The sequence below is a fragment of the Macrobrachium nipponense genome, chromosome 29 (assembly GCF_015104395.2).
Source record: "Macrobrachium nipponense isolate FS-2020 chromosome 29, ASM1510439v2, whole genome shotgun sequence".
Lineage (NCBI taxonomy): Eukaryota > Metazoa > Arthropoda > Malacostraca > Decapoda > Palaemonidae > Macrobrachium > Macrobrachium nipponense.
The window spans coordinates 4777054-4798095 of NC_061092.1; the positions used below are offsets into that span (position 1 = coordinate 4777054).

The 21042-nt window shown below is 35.1% G+C and overlaps 2 protein-coding genes across 4 annotated transcripts in view; one reads left to right on the forward strand and one right to left on the reverse strand.

The window, feature by feature from the left end:
* Positions 1–7825, forward strand: part of LOC135206057 (sterol O-acyltransferase 1-like) — a 24977-nt gene extending 17152 nt beyond the window's left edge. For both annotated transcript variants that reach the window (XM_064237247.1, XM_064237248.1), the window contains exons 3-13: positions 265–422; positions 971–1138; positions 1429–1574; positions 2352–2479; positions 3208–3374; positions 3925–4060; positions 4512–4649; positions 4976–5080; positions 5315–5462; positions 5662–5798; positions 6922–7825. In XM_064237247.1, the coding sequence (XP_064093317.1) occupies positions 265–422; positions 971–1138; positions 1429–1574; positions 2352–2479; positions 3208–3374; positions 3925–4060; positions 4512–4649; positions 4976–5080; positions 5315–5462; positions 5662–5798; positions 6922–6984 (1494 nt within the window). In that variant the 3' untranslated portion in view covers positions 6985–7825. The remainder of the gene's footprint in view (positions 1–264; positions 423–970; positions 1139–1428; positions 1575–2351; positions 2480–3207; positions 3375–3924; positions 4061–4511; positions 4650–4975; positions 5081–5314; positions 5463–5661; positions 5799–6921) is intronic.
* A 4420-nt stretch (positions 7826–12245) lies between these two features.
* The window catches only part of LOC135206056 (A disintegrin and metalloproteinase with thrombospondin motifs 3-like), a 115793-nt gene continuing 106996 nt past the window's right edge, over positions 12246–21042 (reverse strand). Inside the window, exons 8-19 of one of the 2 annotated variants that reach the window (XR_010312667.1) lie at positions 20850–20982; positions 19921–20099; positions 18863–19044; positions 17771–17892; positions 17203–17335; positions 16380–16532; positions 16137–16225; positions 15792–15913; positions 15550–15669; positions 14656–14890; positions 14326–14412; positions 13044–13180 (exon numbers count right to left, since the gene is read on the reverse strand). Coding sequence is in view for 1 of the 2 variants with exons in the window: in XM_064237245.1 (XP_064093315.1) it covers positions 12929–13180; positions 14656–14890; positions 15550–15669; positions 15792–15913; positions 16137–16225; positions 16380–16532; positions 17203–17335; positions 17771–17892; positions 18863–19044; positions 19921–20099; positions 20850–20982 (1720 nt within the window). In the remaining variant the exon portion in view is untranslated. Of the gene's footprint in view, positions 13181–14325; positions 14413–14655; positions 14891–15549; positions 15670–15791; positions 15914–16136; positions 16226–16379; positions 16533–17202; positions 17336–17770; positions 17893–18862; positions 19045–19920; positions 20100–20849; positions 20983–21042 lie in introns of both variants that reach the window. The other variant, XM_064237245.1, reaches the window with a different exon arrangement.

Sequence of the window (21042 nt, forward strand, 5' to 3'; positions counted from 1 at the left end):
AACATTGAGCATTATCCAATTAGGAAAATTATCTGAATTTAAAGAAAATCTGATCCATACATGTACACTAAGCATTTTCTTTCCTTGTTTTGATGTCAACTTAAATAATTTAGTCAGCTGCCCCTCCTATTATCTTTTTTTTTTGGGCCCTCCTTAGGCCTGGCCCAGATGGGAATATAAGGTTGTCCATTCTGTTAGGAACACTTGTCCCCATAAAAAAAATACAGTCATAAAGTAGAATTGACGTTGCTTCTCACATTGCAGGATCTACAATGTACCATAGAGTCAGATGTGTCCAACCTAATCGAAAAACGTCTAGTAGGGTTCAAAGAAGCCAATCTTCCTGTGGCGGGATGCTTCGTCAGAAGTTCCTCAACATCCTTCACCTCTGCTCTCACAAGATCTCATAGTTCTAGTAAAGAGTAAGTTATTGTGCACAATACTTTCAGGATTTCAGTTTAAAGTTGTTGCTGGATAATCTATTCTCAGAGATACCAGTTAACTGTACTTCGATATATTTACTTTGATAATAATTTCCTAGAATCACAAATGCTGAATGTACCTGCATTTATATATTTGTACAGGGCTTCTCCATTAGTCCCATAATTTAAAATTGCTAGTTTCAATACGTTTATAGTTTTATTTTTCATCTAACCACTGTTTGGATTCATATATCAATTGGCATTTTTTTTATAATATTTGAGACATATTTTCTCATGATGATCTTTTCTAACTATCTGCATGAATTATAGATAAGGGAATACTTGCACGCATATGCAAAATTCAGCCAATTTATCTTCGTATCTTTTGTTTTTTCATAGGCATTGCAGAATAAAAAGTAAGAACCTTTTGCAATAGAAGGCTCTTTCCTCTAAATTAAATGTGCTCGAGTTCTGTAGTTTCTAGGTACAGAGATATTTTGTAATACTGTATTCAGTAACATTGATTGTATTTACTGTTCAATCCGCAGGGCTCACAAACCAGGACAGCTTCCAAGGAGAATGTTTGTAGCGAGGCCCTCTTTACTAAAAGAGCTACTGAATGTCAGTCACATGGAGAGCATTTATAATATCTTTGTTGCTATTCTAGTCTTGCTCTTTTTTAACAAAGTCCTTGAAGAAATCATACAAACTGGCAGGTGAGAGATTTATGGTTTACAAGGACCCACATCAATCCTTTTTTTTTCACTAAGGCATTTTTGTCCTGTATTTTTGTTTACATCTGTTACTGTTAACAGCTATATCTGAATGATTTAATTTATAATTATTTCGTTTAACCTTTTACTTACTGTTCATGGATTTTTCCTATTTTTGCGGTCCTTTTAAAACCTGTTAAAATATTTTGCATTTTTATTAGTTAAATTATTAATTTCTCCTGTTCTTTGTTGAGCTTACTGACTTTAATCATTATTTTCTAACTCTCACCCAGCTTGAATCTTGACCTGTCTCTCATCGTGTGGGCATTTGGGAGTCTCGACCGTGTCATTGTGATATGGGTGTGCATGTTTACTAGTACAGCAATATTTGTATACCTCAGTTTTCACCACTGGGCGCACAACAGACATAATATGCCAGGTATTTTCTAATTAACATCCAGGTGAATATGCACTGTGACTTTCCTGCAGGCTCTTAAATTAAGGGTGACAGATGTAGACTGGTAATAACGGGCTCCATATGATTGGGGTGTGCATAACTTAAGACCTGTTCATTTCTGGCCAGGGGTAGTAGCTGATCCAAACTGGAGAAGTAATTAAAGACAAAAGCTTTTAAAAAAATGGGTCTGGGTTTTGGCATAAACATACACAGTACACTTTGTATACTCACCTTATTACATTTTGTATACTACAATATAGAGAATACAGGATTGTTAGTACAGGATTTATGTATCTACAGCAGTCAAGAAGGATGTTCATGATATAATAATTCTGTACTGTACATAATTAAATAGTTGTACACTTAACCTACCAGTCATACATAAATCAATATCATTACCCTAATTATCAAACTGATTAGTAAACTGTTAAATAGCCCTCTGGTCATATCTTCAAAGTCAATAAAGGGAAGCATTTTAGCATACCCAGTCACTGTAATCTAACTAAACACATTGATAAATATGGGTCCATTATGGCAAGATTCTACTTGTACGTACTATATATCAAGAAGGGAATCTTTCAAGCTGTGAAAGTTAAGTTGCTTTTCATCATCTGGCCTTTAATGATGGTTTTAGTTTTTACCTTATTAATTAACTGTATGCTGGTGAAATCTTTGATTCTTTGGAATTATCTGTGAATATGACCTCTGGGTAAAGTACCGTATTCAAATAAGTTACATAATTTTTTTTTTTAATTTAAGGTGCGTACGATGCTTGTGGAGGCCTGTTATATGGTATTTATTTGGTTCTCTTCATGTACCTGCCATTATCGAGTCTGTTGTATCATAATCTCCCACCTGCCTCGGCTCTCATCATCCTATGCGAACAGGTTAGAGGATGGAGTAGTTTTTCTTTTTTTCATTTCCCTTTATACATTGATTTTAGCCTGTTTTGTCATCTTCATTTATGTAAATTTGTAGTTTTTAATGCTATCATTCTTGCTTACATATTGTTAAATCATGAATTTTTGGGGTTTCAACGAAGCTTCTGTTTACAGTATACTGTAGTACTTGCTTTCTTTTTATCTCGAAAACAGAGCAGTTGCTCTACCTTTGCTAGCATATGTTTCTCTGCAGCCTATATACTTTTCACATCCAATTCTACAACTTCATTACGTTACAGTACATGGATTAATCTGTGCCCCAAAAGCTGTAGACAATGACATTCACTAAATTATAACAAACTCATAAACTTTCCGTAACACGAACTTTTCACAAATTATAACAAACTCATAAACTTTCAGTAACATTTCATATAAAATCTTGTACCTTCCCTGATATATAACCAAATCTCAGACCCTCAGCTTCCAATCAGTCACAGGTAATGACTGATTGTTAAGTAATAATTAATCTTCACCAAATTATAATTATTTGGCCTTCATAAATAAAATCATAACTATGAACCCATGCTAAGTTGAAACCAACTGTAAGACTGCTAAGGTAATGGCTAAGTCTTAGCTCTTCACTAAGTTGCAACTGCTATAGCTCTTACACGCTGCCATTGTAATTACATTGACCTTTACTAAGTTACAACTGACTCATGCCAACTCTGTTTCAGGTGAGAATGTTCATGAAGACATGGGCATTTGTGAGGAGTAATCTCTCTCGAGCCATCAGATACAAGAAAGATGACGATGAACCGACGAAGATTTTATGTCCAGATTTTTCTCACTATCTCTATTTTCTGTTTGCTCCAACACTAATTTACCGAGACGAATATCCACGGTGAGAAAATAATTTTCAGGGATTAAAGGGGCTTACTGGAGACTGTTGTGTGGGAAACAAATAGGGTTACTAATTAGGAACTAAATTTAAGTTAAAATTATCAAGGTTTTATTTTTAGGGCTGCTAATTAGAAAGTAGTACATTCCGTTAATCCACAGTTAATTTTTCTCCATCAAATAATTTCCATTTGTTCAGCAAAATTGTTTCACAAATACGGAGGCTTGTTCATTAAAAAATTACATTAATTCAGAAAATTTAATAGGACCTAGCTCATTACTTAGCTGTTATCCACATTTGTAACTCCTTTGCTATTAATTTAATCAAGTGCTGATGTAATGTCAAAAACTTGCCTTTTAACTTCACTGTTTCAAATGTATGCTTTGGCCAAGCCTAAGAGAGTTGATTTTTCTATAGTGGTCAGCTGAAACTAGTTAATAGCATGTAGTATATGTAATAATAATTGTTAATTTTAAATAAAGACAGAATTAATGCACATTATATATAAATATTAATACTAATGACTACATATATGCATATTTATTTTTCCTAGAAATGAAAGTATCAATTGGCGGAATGTCATCAATGACTTGGGGCAAGTGATTGGTTGCCTCTTCTACACACACTTCCTTTTTGTACGCTTTTGTGTGCCAGTCTTCCAAAAATTCGGACAGGAATCATTCAATGGGGTGAGATGTCATATATTTGCTGTCTTTTTTTTCTTTTTTTTTCCCCTCTATCAGCACAAGTTTGCATAGTTTATCATTACAGCCTATTCGTTAAGAGATATAAAAAAGTGAACATGAATTATATTTTATATTTGTTCCTCTGCATTTGCTTCCTCAGTTACTGAAGAGATGGGTTTGTTTTTTATAGTTAACTTTTGTGTTTGCAAATTTGGCCAGATTTAGTATCAAAGATCCTTACAATTGTTCAGAAATGATGATCAGAGGTATTTTGAGTGATTCTTTCACTGTTGAAGATACTATTTCTCACTAAAATAATGAATGAGTAAAATTGTCTTATTACTGTTATAAAAAAATTGCACAAACTTGCGTAAAGAAAATATTCACTTTACCTTGGCTAGAAAAAAAATATGTAGCCTTCAGATGGCATTCTTCATTTTTTATGTTCTTGCAGACAAATCTCATGGTGGCCGTCTTTTCCTGTATGTTCCCGGGATCTCTTGTTTTGCTCTGTGGATTCTTTGCCATCCTTCATGCATGGTTGAATGCATTTGCAGAGATGTTAAGATTTGCTGACAGAATGTTCTACAAGGTAAGTTTGTTATGGTTTTATCCACCTAAAGCTCACATTACATCCTACTAAACTACATCCCTATTTATAAAAAATAAACTAGTACTTGCTTACAAAGGATAGCATTTCCTGTAGAAAAGTTAATTGGGACAAATTTGCAATACATTGCATAAAACTATTTACATGACTGTTAAAAGATTTGCAAATTAGCTTAAATAATAAAATGGTTTATCTTACTAGTCTTGCCTTTATTCTTGAAAATGGTAATCAAATCAATTAATCTCATTAGTATATCTTTTAAATATTGTACGTATATGAAACTCCTTATAGTATATTTCTTTCTACAGGATTGGTGGAATTCTACCTCCTATGCTAGATTCTATCGTACTTGGAATTGTGTTGTTCATGACTGGCTATACGAGTATGTCTACAGAGATGTGGTAGCATGGCAGGTAAAGCTGTCTTTGACTATTATGTTCCAGTTTTTATAAATACGGTACAATATGAGTATTTTATGAAATTAGTTTATATTTTGGCCAGGAAGTATTTTAAGATTTCTTCCTTATCTTAATGTAACATTATGCATACTATATAGTATATGTATGTACATAGTACGTATAGGTAAAAGTCATCACGGAGTATTAATATATTATCATCATCTTTGGCTCATTTCTCTCTGTTTACAGCGAAGACAAGGGAAGAACTGTGCCCAGCTGCGATGTTTCCCAATGTTGGTGGTGTTTTTCATTTCTTCTGTTGTTCACGAGTACATATTGGCCTTTGCGTTTAAATTTTTCTACCCAGTTCTTCTGATCATGTTTGGAGGTTTTGGAGGTAAGGTGCATTCACTCCTGTTATACTGTATTTCGATATCATACTGAATGTGTTACAAAATTTTGGATTGCCATTATCAAATGTTTTTCCTTCTAATGTGGCAATCGCTTTACTGTATTATTTCTTAAGTACTATTGACTATCTTGATACATAAATAGCTTACACCATTATTTCTAATGCTCTGCTTTTTTTCTTTCAGTTGCATTTATGTTTGTTAACAGCAAAGCCAGACAATTTAATATATTCCTGTGGGTCACATTGATCTTTGGAACTGGAATTCTAATGTGCCTTTATAGCATGGAGTGGTATGCACGTATCAACTGTAAACCTGTTTATGTAAGTGAATTTATAAGTTCTTCTTTGGTAAAGTTATAGATATATGTGGAAGGGATGATGGTTGGTAACCTTATTTGTTAAAGTTTTGTGCACTTTGTTTTGCTGTTTGTTTTGAGTATTTTCTCATAAGAATTTGCAGTAAAATTGACAATTTATATCCTAATGGTATGATGATGATAGTTTTTCAGTTGCAGATTTGCAGAGCTCATACCTTATCGAATTTAAATGGATGATTTCACATAATTTGAGATATGGTTACCATTTTTAAAGGGCCAGTATTTATTTTATATGGAAGCTCAGGGTTACCAGGAGTAATAACTTTTGAATAAGTTTAGTCATTAATTAATATAGTACGTACATACATATGTAGAATTAGCATTACATATATAGAATTAGCATTGATATTCAAGTCTAAAGAAATACTTCCTTAGTTGAATATTTAGGTATGATACACATCTTGATATATATCTGAGTAATTTTGTTGGTAATGAATCCTTTCCTTTTTACTGCAAGTAGGGAACCTCAGTCTTAGCCCATATACCTCTGCCACATCAACATCCTTACCTTATTTAGACCTAACCACATCAAGTTATGCTTTGCGACATATATAGTACATACTCGTGGCTCTCTCATTTAGGTTAATTTAATCAGTATTGTATACAATTTTCAAGCTGACTTAAAACAAAAAGTATGTTTTTTTATATAATTTTTTATATAATTTTGGGGTTGGTAAGGCCAGTAAAATTAAAAAAGACTAGTCTAGGGTGATTAAGGAATAATTATGTACCACAATTAGTGAGTCTTCATTAGTGGAAACTCTGTAAATGTTGAGTGAACTCCGAAGGAGTAGGGAAAGGGCTATAACCACCTCCTTGTTAGAGGAAGGGTAATATGGCAAATGTCCAGATGATGTAGACAACTGTTTTCCTCAGAAGCTTAGGTAATTTGTGCCATAGTTACTTTGACCCAGTTTATGCTGAAAATTAATATGAATTGTTGTGTAATATTGGTCCCATTTACACCGAATTATTTCAGATTTGAATGTACCTTTAGTGCATAGCATATGTTAACTTCAAGACTTTTATTAAATAGCCTTACCTTCAAATATTTTTTTCCTTTTCAGGAGGGAACTGTTGACTACCTGCTACCACGTAGTTTCTTCTGCAAGTTTGCTGCCGAGTCTTAAGCACTTCATCCAATTATACATCTTATTAGGTTCATTCTAGAACTATTTTTTGCCTTTAAAGGTTTTTTGTTTAACTTATTGGGTCGAGTGGACAGGTGGGGTTCCCTTAAGTCCATAAAGGTGTATTGCCGTTAAGGACCCTTTGGTGGTTCCTTTCATTCCCAAAAAGTGTGTTACTGTTGCCTACATTGAGTTTTGGTAAACTATACATCTTTCATTTGATTCCCAGGTACAGTATAATGCAGTTTCCCAAAGGTTTTTACTTTATGGAGGATTATGGTATATCAACCGTTCTCATGTACATATGTTTCTTGTAACAATCGTTTTATAGTTGATAGTATTTATACATATGTATGTGTGTGCTTTCTGATCTGTTATGTCAATAACTGTACAATACATATGTATGTGTGTGCTTTATGATCTGTTATGTCAATAACTGTACAATACATATGTATGTGTGCGCTTTATGATCTGTTATATCAATAACTGTACAATCAGTCTTGCATAAAGTTAGGGGAGTAATAAATCTTTCAGTTTTTTTAGTGAGTTATGAAATTACTTTTGAGGCAAGTTTTATTCATTGTCAATATCAGAATAGTTTAATTCAACTCTTACCTCGGTTTTAAGTGCTGAAATGTTGCTTAAGCTTTTTTTTTATCTTTAACCTACCTTAACGGCATGTTACTGTATATTGCTGGATGAAATGTTATATTCCATGTGTGTTTCATTTTAAAGAGATGAATGTTCTAAAGTGTGCAATTTTTATAATGTATATTATATTTATACCGACATTTATTATTGTGCTTTACAGTTATATTTGATAATAAAATACAAAATGCTGTAAACACTTCTTATTATTTTCAAAGGGCAATCCAAGAACTTGGAGATTTTGTGCTAAAAGTTTTATGCTACAAACTCGGTTAAGATGGATATAACTCGTTCCATGTCAGATTCAAATGACAGCTTCATGCTTTTGGTGAACCTGCAGGATGTGATTTCCAGATGCCCATATATCATCCTTCAAGATGTTCCTCCATTTTTTCTGCTAAGGAACTGACACAATTTGGACACTATTACACAGAATACTTGAGTATTAGCTCAATAACAGTCTGGTTTGGCATCATTGAGATCCAGTTGCTACAGAACAGAGACCATCTCCTTACCTATTGTCACAACCTGGGATTTCAATAAACATTCATCTGCACATCAACATATTGGGAATGTTTACAAGTGCCTCTTGATACAGCTAGTAAAGCCTGTTTCTCTGTCACTGAATTGGGTCTTCTGACTGAGGAGCATGACCACCTCTTTGGTAAAGTTGTTAGTTTCTGCAACCAAACTCAGGTGTTGTGAAGTCCTTGGGAGAAACCTCGGATCAGGATCTCGCCCTTGTCTGATGAGCTGCATGGCCTTTTATATCTTTTCTGGCTACAGAATGGCTTGGGATTTCTCTTGGTCTTGTTGTTCACGAGTTTGCAGTGAACATCTAGACTGTCATCTGATGAGATGCAAGAATCTTTTTGGCTCTATCGATCCAAGAAATCTTTAGTGGCGCACTGGATGAGATAATGTGCCTAGTGGTTGCCATGCAGGACTATCTAGCAAGAACCCAACCTCTTAAGCCAGTGTCAGGGTCTCTTTGTAGTACCAGGAACCAGCTACAGGTAAAGAACTTTTAATATTTGACTTGCCATGTAGGGAGAAAAAAAAAGCACCTTTAAAGGCTTGGGCTTCAGAATGCTATGTAGCCATCATCTTGAGAAATCCTGGCTTTGAGAAATTTAGCCTAATGGGACCCACAAAAGATCACCCTTCTTATATAAAATCCTTTCATGGAGTTACTCATGAAGTTTCAATTGGATTCTGATGTAGCTCAGAAGCTACAGAAGTGTTTTTTTTTTTTTTTAACCAGCTATGGATACAGTAACCAATTCAATTAACAGCACAAAACTTCAATTGATAAAGAAGGGACAATTTAGGAAAATTGGGTTTGGCAGACACTTTTGAAGGAATATAAAAAGCAGTATTAATAGTGCTTAAAAAAATTAAAAAGCAAAAAAAGAAAGATCAGGTGCCAACTGCTGTAAACAAAGGATGGCTACACAAAATGGAAACTATCCATAGCACAGAGGGGTGCAAGTGATGTTAACAAGGTGGGCCTTGACTGGATAGTATGTGCTCATTATCTGTGGTTTCAAACCAAAATGGATATGATGCAGGACCCACACATTTCAGTAACCAGACAAAAGACTAAAAACATTGTAATGAGCAAGACTGAGAACAAGTTCTCGGAGTTAAAAACCAGAGCCTACAAAAATGTGGAATCAGAGCTCACAGGCGTGAAGGAAGGCTCGATAATTATATAGAATACAATTAAACCATGTAAGTTAAAGTGATCGAAGCTCTACAAGTGGAACAACAAAGCCTCACAAATATAGCTAAAAATGAAGCTCCCTGAACATAGGACATAACTGTCAATGCTTAATGTTTCAGGTACTTAATAGTAATAAAATTTCTAATAGTGCTGTTGGAACCAGTTTAAGACGAAATACTAAAAATCATTGGCAAAGTAGCAGCAAGCTAAGTTTGCAATATGAAAGACTTATGTGAAGATAAAAAGAGCCTTGAACTACGAAGAATCTTGGAAAAAGCTGGCTTATACAGGTAACAGTAGACATTATCAAGCAATTGTCAAAGGTGTCAGGTTACTTATGATAAACAACACTCAAAAAGTTAGCCAAGTTTCTCAGAAAAGTCTTGGTGGGTTCTCTAGAAGGACACCCTTTCTGACTGCTTGAGTATTGTTTTGGGTCTATTGTCAGTTTCTATTAAAGAGTTAACTCTCAAGAAGCCAAACAGATCCAAAAGCTCCCCAGAAGTGTTGACTGGATAGTAACAAAAATACAAAATCTAAAAATTTTGTTTCCTAAGTACAAACTTTTTTTTCCACTTGTGCATATCATCTAGCTGTTCAACAATCAGGAAGGAAACGCTCGCCTAGTTAAATATTCTGCCTCTATGGGAAAACCTATTTGTATGTAGGTGATGATTCAAAGCAAGAATGTGGGTAAATCAACAATAGCTTCTAACCTCGCTCCTGATTCCAATACTGTATTTCAGTTTTGGAAAAACTGAAGAGGGAGAAGTATAGCATACAATTTTGGTCTAAATCGCAATGATATTGATTTCTGAAGTCAAAATACCTAAGAGATTCCACTGAATGACAAGCATACTAGGTTCAATTGAGGAAAGTACTAAACTGCTGGCCTTTTCAACTTCTTGTGGAGTTCCATTTCACTACACAGCACATTAGCTTTAATTTTACTGAAACTTCGATTTACTCTCCTCATTGATTTGTTTGTTTGTATGGTGTTTTTACGTTGCATGGAACCAGTGGTTATTCAGCAACGGGACCAACGGCTTTATGTGAATTCCAAACCATGTCTTGAGTGAACTTCTATCACCAGAAATACACATCTCTCACACCTCAATGGAATGCCTGAGAATCGAACTCGCAACCACTGAGGTGGTACACCAACACCATACCGACCATGCCACTGAGGTGCCTCTCTCTCCTCATTGATGAAATACTCAAAGGAAAAAGTGAAATAGAAATATAAGATCAAGGAGCAACAAAGGTTGAGGGTCTAAGGTAGAAAGTAAAGATACTACCTCACCAGTACCAAGCTCATTTTTACACTTATCATCAAATCTTGACTATGATGAAAAATAGAACATACTGTACGAGAATATGCTTAGCATCTGTGATGCTGGCCATTAACTGTAAAACAAGTAATACAGTAAAAATGTGAGTGTTAGGGCCTTCCTCAGGCATTGGCAAACTTAGCCTAATTTCTCTCTTTAACTATTTCAAAGTCAGGAAAATGCATGAGTAAAAATAAAAGGTTTGTTCTTATATATCAACAGACTCAATACCATGTTCAAATGTTCAAATGGCAAGACAGTAAGGGGATTCCAGAAATTTCCTTCTACATATAGTATTTTGTTTTTTCAAATTTCTATTACTACCACTACTACTACTTCTACTACTTTTTTTTTTTTCTAGAGATATTAAGACCTCGTCTCAATTCTAGTTTCAAACTACCAATTCACCACCATACCTATCAAATATTTTGGCGTGTTGACTAAGTGCACCCACATAATTTGTTCCCTTTTCTCTGAAATTAACACTTTTCAAGTTAGGAGCCTTCTGACCATTTCCTATTATTAAGGTGATTCAATCCATTCGAAGTGCTTGATTTCCTTCCAATAATGGGTTTTAACATTGTCAATATACATTTTCTGAATAATTCTACCTTGGAATGTGTATTTTCAAATTTTACTCATGTATTTCTAATTTTGTCTTCGTTAAAAGCCATTTAAGTGCACAAATAGTTTGCTCTAATTCTCTTGAACAAATATGATATTTAGGCTCTATGGATATTATCTTTTTCACTATACAGCTTCCAGTTGGTCTCTCATTTTTCATTTCATGCTCGTCACGTTTGGTATTTATTTGATGATGAGTTTGTGACCTGGGTCCATTAGCCAAATTTCCTGCTAATGAAATTACAATCCTTTTGGCCTCCTGATCTACAATTACATTTAATGTCACCTTCTGGTGTAGATAAAAGCATTGCATTTGTTTCATGGTGACGACGATGATGTTACGCTCCAGATTTTCCGCTTCTTGCCATTACTCAGAAGTTATCTGCAGTCTTGTTCATTCTTCTAAACTGTTTACAGGAACTCTGATACAGATATGTGAAATCTGATGGATTTTTGGCATTACAAATGAGTAGAATCTCTCCAAGAATAAAAACCAGTTGGGCTTCAACAGTCAAAAAGAACTATGGTATTTCTAGAATTCTTTTGTGTACGTACGACCTCTTCATGGTTTTTAATATACTAGCTACAAGTTAGAATATCACTAGCATCATTCACATTTATACAAGGTTCGAGATCTGATAAGGTCTTCCCATATCCTTCTATCCTGTTCCATTTCTTCCTGAATGTACATTAAATCCACGTCCTCAAACTTTCACCTCGATTTTCGTGGGCCTTCCCACTGGCCACCATCATGCCACATCTATCATTTTACCACTTTTCTGGCTGATTGCTCCTCTCACCACTTAGTTAAAATTTCATTGAAAGTCTGACTTGTACACTGAATTTTTATCTACACTTTTTTTCAGTCACCAATTTCCAGAAGATATACTAATCCACTTTACTCCCACACACCAAGAAAATGATTTATCACAATATTTTAAACATTTTATTTATCACAAATAACATTAAGTAACAGATAACCATTTATCTGCTGAACATTAATCACAAAGTGTCAGAATAATTGTCACGTTATTTGAGCAGTCTTTCGCTCTGGCAATTATGGGTGGATCACCACCAGCAGAATGTCATCACCCAAATTTGCATGTGTCAAAGTCAGCTCCATCACTTTTCCAGTCCACATGGAAACTGAGTAACTTTTCATTTATTGTCCATGATTTCTATAACCATACCCCTCTTAGAAAGAGGTAGCCTCTTAATATGTGACACAAAACTATTTTTCATCTTTTCTCTCTGTTTTATCTAGTCTTGGATTTAAATAGGCCCCTTTACTTGGCCTCTGCACAAAGAGAAACATTAACATTTACCAGTCTGTGCAAGCCAAAACACCAGATTCTACTACATTACAAAAGTTACAAGCACCAGCAACAATTCACCTCTACAAATTCACTCCTTTATCTCTGAAGTAACTTCATGCTTCAACATATAAACTACACATACACATATACAGTATATAACAGTAACTGCAGCACCACAAAAACTAGCTTTTCAAGAACGAATCTACAAAACAATGCATTAACAACAAGAAAAGCATTCTTGCACAAATACCTGTGGTAAATACCGACTGTCTTTTTTTTTTTATTTGTAAGAGATGTTTTTAATGAACCACATTGGCACACGTGTGGCAACAGAGAATATTGTATTTGGGTAGTTTACAGTACTTGTATAACACAGGAAGTTGACAAAACTCGGAAGCATCCCTTTGACAAGGGGGCGGAGAACATGAGGGCTTGATGCAAGCCCGCATTTCTTTCGGACGGGGGCCACATTCATAGGTGACCTCGTTTCCTCCACCTCCCATGCACTCCAAAAGTTGCTCTTGTTCACCAACACCACAGGTCACTGAACACTGAAAAGTAATAGGAAATGTTATTCCAGTAAGAATGACCCAAAATATTTATATATATAATAAAATTAAGATCAAAGTTTTCATGCAAATACGCCTTACATAACTGATAAACCAAAGTCATATTTTAGAAGCAGGTCCAAAAACTGGTGTGCAAGTCAAGAATAAAAGCAGTGTGTGCAGCCAGTGCAGAGAGAGAAGACAATCAAGAGAAAACATAGCACGTCTGAGGTACAAGAAATATGTGACAAATTAACTGGTGCAACATTATGTGAAAAGTGTGCATGGAACTATTTCCACATTTCAAAGTAAAGGGGTACAGTGAACCCCCTCATATTCGCGGACTCATGTATTCGCAGATTTCTCTCTTGAACATATACTGTACCCCCATTATTCTTAGAAAATTCTCTTATTTGCGGTATTTTTCTGAGAAATATCCACAAATCGTGGTTTTTTCATCAATTTCATCATAAAATGCATATTTTTGTTATAAAACTATTAAAAATACCAGGTATTAAAGATTTTAAGTAAGTTTTTCTTGAGTTTTATCTAACAAAATAGGCAGTTTTAAGCATTTTTATAGGGGTTTCAACTAAATATTTGCGGATTCTTGCTATTTGCGGGGGATCTGGACCCATCCCATGCGAATACAAGGGGAACACTGTAAATATGTATCTAAAAACACAATGCAATCACTTTTAATTTCTATTCATGCCATAGCTCTTGACAGAACATTAAAAATATTAGCCTACTTTAATTTTCATGTCAAACAACGACTGAATCGCTCATGATATACAGCAATCTATTAAAAAGTAATCTTATTGAAAAGTGGTCTTGACCACATCACCTTAAATGTCTAGTGAAAGAATGTCATTTTATAAAAAATGTATGACCAAATCATCATTATAAATTTTGTTTTAATTCCACTTTACAGAGTAAAACTAGATAATATGACAGTAAAGATACTGTAAGTTACAAGAGGTAAAAAATTTGTAAAAGAATTTAATTTTTTTGTACATGCTCATGTACCAAGATTACACAATAAATCAATTGTATGAAAAACATCTCTCAGCATGCTGTTTGCCCACAACATGGGCATAAAAGTATAATTTTAACTTTCAAGAAAAATGGCCAGAGGCATGACTGACCTACTTCAAAAAATTTAATCTGACAAGATGGAGGATTATTAAGTTATGAAGGCCAATAATCAGGTCTTTTCATCTGTGCCTGAACTCCTGTAAAAAGAAATACAGCTGATAACATCTTTCACAAGACTACAAATGACCACTGTCTAAATGGTTGCCTTGGGATTTCACTTAAGTAACACTTAATAGTATAATGGAAAGAAAAGTAAATTTGCTAATTTTCAAGTTTATAAAAAAAATTATGAGTCAACAAGAACTTGACCCATGATTAGAAGCTATAGAAGTGTACAAATTACATTATAATATATAGCATCATTTAGAATAAGTCCGTACCTCTGACCATCCTACAGGCTCCCAATGCGCAGGGCAAGCCTCCCTTCGACACGGCCTTGTATCTTTTGGTTTTGGGTGGTCTTGGCACCTCAGAGGATCTACAATGCCCTCTGTCCAGTTCTTGAAATGGGCATGAGGAAGCGTAACACAAGAGACCATTCGCTCTTGAACTCCATGGGGACCACAGGTTGTTGAACAGTGCTCCCAGGGACCAACCATCCACTTGGCTTCACATCTATTAATAAATGGGTTTATTTTTCAAATGAAATAATGCACTGAATTAAGTGTTAGAAATGTTAGATATAAAGTGAATAAATATAGTTGATAGCAGTAGAATCTGTACCAACACAGAACTACAATTACAGTTCAATTCAAGTATTTCCATAAATGTTACATGCTTCCTATAATTCATAAAAATGTCAGGTCCAGTACAAAATATGTACAACCACATGTAAAAACAACTAAAATATTTTTTAAATTACCATATTTTGTATGGCAAAAATTACAAAAATTAATGACAAAGAGACCCAATGAGGTTAAAATTTGAATTTCACAAACTATTTTGCAATGGAATGTCAATGGTATTTTATTTTTCCGACAAAAGGGAATGCACTAGGACACTCTTTACAGCAATGAAATTATCAAACTAAGTAAACAGTACCATGGCTATATACAGACCATATTCTGAGCTTGATAATCATAGGTGGTAAAAAGTTTTTTTTTTTTTTTTTTTTTTTTTTTTTTTTTTTTTTTTTTATCAGATATTTATGTATTTGTCCTGAAGGTTTACCTCCTTGGTAAACTATACTTTTCTAAAGCATGGGATAGACTTGTTTGTAAACGACTGAAAAATATTTCCCAATATAACAAATTAAAAGGATCTATTAAACTTACCCAAAGGTATTACACTGGGTTGAATTCAACGGTGGTCGTGGCAAATGTTTACACCGATCATGGAACACTTCACGGTCAGTACGTCTGTCTCTGCATATTAGTGTTTCATGTTTTGTACCCCTACAAGGATATTTAAAACCATTAATCTTTGATTTTGGTATGGTCGCTGACTCATTAAATTCATAAATTAACTCAATAAGAAACGGCTATATGAACATACCACAAAGGAATCATTTGCTTACCCTCCACAAGTAGCTGAGCATGCAGTGAATGGACCAGTCTCCCACTGGAAGTACTCTTCTTTGACAGGTGTGTAAAATGTGGTTAGTACTTTTACTGGCTCTTGAGCTGGTGATCCATGAACCTGTAATTGATACCAATAATAGTCAGTGCTATGCGATTACCAGACAATTAAAATTTTAGGGCTAAAGAATACACTTAGTTTCATTAAAAGCAACCTTTGTTGGCAGTGTGGTTTTTACAGATTTTTACTTAAGAAATAAACTGCAAAAATATTCATAAATTTCTAATTTTTTTCCGTACTTTTTTCACAAAATTGATCATGGATTATCAAGTCAGTCACTTACCATTACAGTTACTGGATTTAAAAGGGGTCCAATAGCTTCCAGTATTTCACGTTCTCCATCACTAGTGTAATGAAATTTGACTCCTTCACCTACAACAAAGAAAATCAGATAAAATAAGTTCAAATACTCAAGCATTTTGGGAATGTTAATTAAAAATCCTCATCATATGTAAATATTTGAACCATAAGATGATTTTTCCCTTTGAGCACTATGTAATGAAAAACCAAAGGAAAGTCTACTTACTAATAAAAGTATTAGGAGGTTCCTGAGATCTTCCACCATTCAGGATGAAATCAGAAGAATTCTTGGAAAGTGCGAGGAAATTCAGTGTTGATGTCTCCTCTTGAATTAGAATACTTCTTGCACCAATTGGCAGTATAGCTACTGTCGTGTAACCTTTAAAGGAGAGAAAAACTTTACGATAGTTCCTGTCAAGTACTGACAATACATTAGAACAGGTAATGAGTAAAATTAGTACCTTCATTATCACACATATAAGTTATTCTTATACAGTATCGCTAGGTAACACCAAGGAACGTTTAAGCTGGCAATTACTATTTGTCTTGTATATAAGTTTTATGTTTGAACTTCGAACCTTGAGTAATCAGTATTAAGTTGCATTATCATTTATGAGGGTAACTTGCTTGAGGGAGTATTTCCTTACTAATTTTAGAATTCAAGGAAAACTAAACCACTCTTACTGAGAATGGGTAAAAAAGGTTTTGGGAATGATAAAAAAATGTTAATTTACAATCCTTTAAGTTTCAAAGAATCCTTGCATCAAAAAATCCTGCAGATTACTATCCTTAGCAAAATAACCTATTTCAGAGGAAATGCTATGCCATTACCTTCCCATTGTTCAGAAAAACCTTCAGTCTGGGAAAGGACCCCATCTGAGTACAGTATCTCCATACCAGCAGAGTAAAGGTTCTTTATCCTGTAAACTGCAATAGCCTTGTACATAACTTGTTATATCATTAGGCAAGTACCCTTCATCCTTGCACTCCACATAAATTTATCATACCAGAGTCTTGGTAACCTGTAACCACAGGTGATTAAATCATACCTAAGCCAGGGATTTCATGGTAAACTTCTTCATGTTTGGTACAGGTTCCTCCGTCACCTCTGCAGACTCCACATTGATCTCTTTTTGCAGACGATCCTATGACTTGGTCGCATCCCACTGATATGCACTTTCCCTGAAATACAGAGCAAGAATTAGTGTGTCTTCCATCAGGAATTCTCAATTTGGGTATAAAAAAGGACAGCCTCTGTATCTCATTACATGGAGATCAAACTATGCTTTTCATCTTTTATAAGTAATCAAGATCAAACACTGCAAAATACACAAATATTTCGTGAGAGAGAGAGAGAGAGAGAGAGAGAGAGAGAGAGAGAGAGAGAGAGAGAGAGAGAGAGAGAGAGAGAGAAGAGAGAGAGAGAGAGAGAGAGAGACTAATTATTCAAAACCAAATTGTTACTGTAATTTACTTGCACACAGAGATACCCCCACTTAAATGGAAAATTATTATTCGTAAGTTTTTCTTGCTAATACTATACCAAAGAAAATCAAGTCATGCGAAATGGAAATGTGGAAAAAAAGGTAACTGATCAACCATGCAATCATGACTCACCTGCACACATAAATCATCTGAGGAATCATAGGAGCAAGGGGTACCGTCTATCAGGTTTTCTCGGCCCAGATAGACTTCGTTGGTGGTGTGGCTATAACAGGAAATCTTGCACTTTTTTCGACCTAAGTAAAATGCAGTGACATAGGGGAATGAAACTAGAATATAGAACATCTAAAGAATATAAGACATAAATATGAAACAGTGTTGGTGTATGAAACATATATACAGTATATGAACTGTCAGGTTAAACATGAAATTTTGTACTTCTCATGACCAAAGTAAAATCAAACTTATTTGTATGTAACTTGAGTTCATGAAGGATAAATATGTAAAGAGAAGGAAATTAGCCATATAAAAACTAGTGTCACTTGATACTTTAAAGACTGAGGTAAGCCAGTGTTAATGCTGTGAAGCAAAACGCACAAAACATAAAAGTAAAGCTTAACAATGACCTCCATTAGCCCTGATCAAGGTCCACATACCCAAATTTAGTCCTGATGACCTGAAATCTACGATATGTTTAAATAAACAAACGTATTGGAGGGCAACTAAGATGGCTGTTAGTCCTAATGACCCGATATCTATGATGAAATGAAAACAAATGTATTGGAAAGCGACTAAGACAACTAGTATTAGTCCTAATGACCTGATATCTATAATGAAATGAAAACAAATGTATTCGAAAGCGACTAAGACAACTATTAGTCCTAATGACCCAATATCTATGATGAAATGAAAACAAATGTATTCGAAAGCGACTAAGACAACCATTAGTCCTAATGACTTGATATATACGATGAAATGAAAACAAATGTATTGGAAAGCGACTAAGACAACTATTAGTCCTAATGACACGATATGTCGATATCTATGATGAAGTGAAAACAAATGTATAGTAAAGCGACTAAGACAACTTTTAGTCCTAATGATCCGATATCTACGATGAAAATGAAAACAAATGTATTGGAAAGCGACTAAGACAACTATTAGTCCTAATGACCCGATATCTACGATGAAATAAGGAGGACAACCAAGACAACCTAATGACCTGAAATGTATGATATACTAAAGACAAACTGGAAGGCAACTAACGTTTCTTGACCTCGTAAGCCTGCCAGGACAGGGCGGCTCGGCGGGGATCCAGCTTGGCAATGCGATGCAGGAGGTTGCACTGCTGCGCCCTGAAGTCGTGGTGGGGCGTTGGGCACTCCTCTTTGCCACACAGCTTCCATTCCTCCCTCTTTCCTCGGCAACGGCGGCCTCCCCAGGCTGGCCTGCGAGGACAGGAAAGTATTAGTATCCACGATGTATTTCATAAAACAGAGAGGAGAATTGGTCATTAGTGAAAAATCTTCCTTGGTTCTATTAAGGAAGCAGCGTCTTCCTCCAAGACTGAATGACTGATTAGCTCGCCAATACTGGCGTCACAGCAACTGCAGTCACTGGCACCTGAAATCTCTCCTTCCTAAGGAAAAACTAAAAGTAGTAGATGACAGAGGAAAAATATTATCACCATCTCTTTCAAAGGATGAAAATGAAAAGGAGAACAGCAAAAGAGAAAGACTATCCTACAAATAAGCATTTTATGCCTCCAGATAACCAAAGTGGCATTAATTCTACGCGTCTCTTCAGTGATGACAATTAAACCTAAAAGTACTCATTGTAAAGCAATCGGTCAATGCCAGTTCACGACAGTTGGTGATACGTGGACGCAACTGACAGGTAAAGGTGACAGTGACCCCGATATTAAAAGGTGAATCGTGCAAACAATGCAAGCAGACCATGTCCCGCGAGAATTAATGCTCATTTTAATAGAGGTGACGGAGTTTGCTGTCAGACTTTGAACGACAACTAAAATGTAAACAACAATAATAACCATAATGCTAATACTACATCTATTACTGCCATCCCTGATAGAAATAATGACGGGATCAATATCCTATAATTCATTTCTTGTCAGTCTTTGAACAACTAAAAACAAAAAAAACGACAGTAATAATAACAATAGTGATGGCCACTACTATTACTACTTCTATTACTACTACTATTCCTAATAATAATAATAATAATAATAATAATAATAATAATAATAATAATAATAATAATAAATCCTACAAACCCTCAGTAATCGAAGAAGAAAGGATACTCACGGAGGATTATCGCAAGCTCTCGTCTTGAAGGAGACCCCAGTGCCACAGGTCCTCGAGCAAGGACCCCAGTCGCTCCAGGTACTCCACCCGCCATCCTGCGGGTTGTGCCTCACGGGCGCCTGCCCGTCGGACTCTGCCGTCTCGTGGGTTGTCGATTCGCAGAATCCGTTGCGGCACCACTGCCGAAGTGGAAGGATATAATTATTAGTACCATATCTAATATATTATTTATTTATTTATTTAAACAACTTGATTCTTAATTTAAGCATCTGCAAACGATTTCTTAATGAGAATTCGTCACTGACACAATCATGATTAGAAGTAAGTAAATAAATAAATAAAATAGATAAATAAATAAATTAATAAATAAAAAAAAACTCCCAGTACCAATTTTCCCTCGTCACTGACACAATCATGATTAGAAACAAATAAATAAAAAAATAAAAAAATAAATAACTAAATAAAACTCCCAATCAAAATTTCCCCTCGTAACTGACAATCATGAGTAGAAATAAATAAGTAAACAAATAAATAAATAACTAAATATAACTCCCAATCCCAATTTCCACTCGTCACTGACATAGTCATGATTAGAAATAAATAAACAAATAAATAAATAAATAACTAAAACTCCCAATCCCAAATTTCACTCGTCACTGACACAGTCATGATTAGAAATAAATAAATAAACAAATAAATAAATAAATAACTAAAACTCCCAATCCCAAATTTCACTCGTCACTGACACAATCATGATTAGAAATAAATAAATAGATAAATAAAAATGACCAAATAAACTTCCAATCCCAATATCCACGGCAACTCCCAAAACTACGGCCAAAGAACCAAGAGATCTCCACTGATCTCCTCCACACACACACACACACACACAGAGTTCGCGAATCCAAAATGTGACCTCCGCCACTGACCTTCTGGTCTCCGCAACTGGTGCCCTCAAGCGGAGGACCCTTTTTGGTCTTGCACAGGTGAGGGACGGAGCTGTTGCTGCACCAGAGGTGGGTGCAAGGGTCGGTCATGCCGAAGGTTCGACACAGGGCGTATCTGCAATGCAACAATACAACAGTCAACGGGGTGATTAGGATACGAGGGTTACTGACGAGA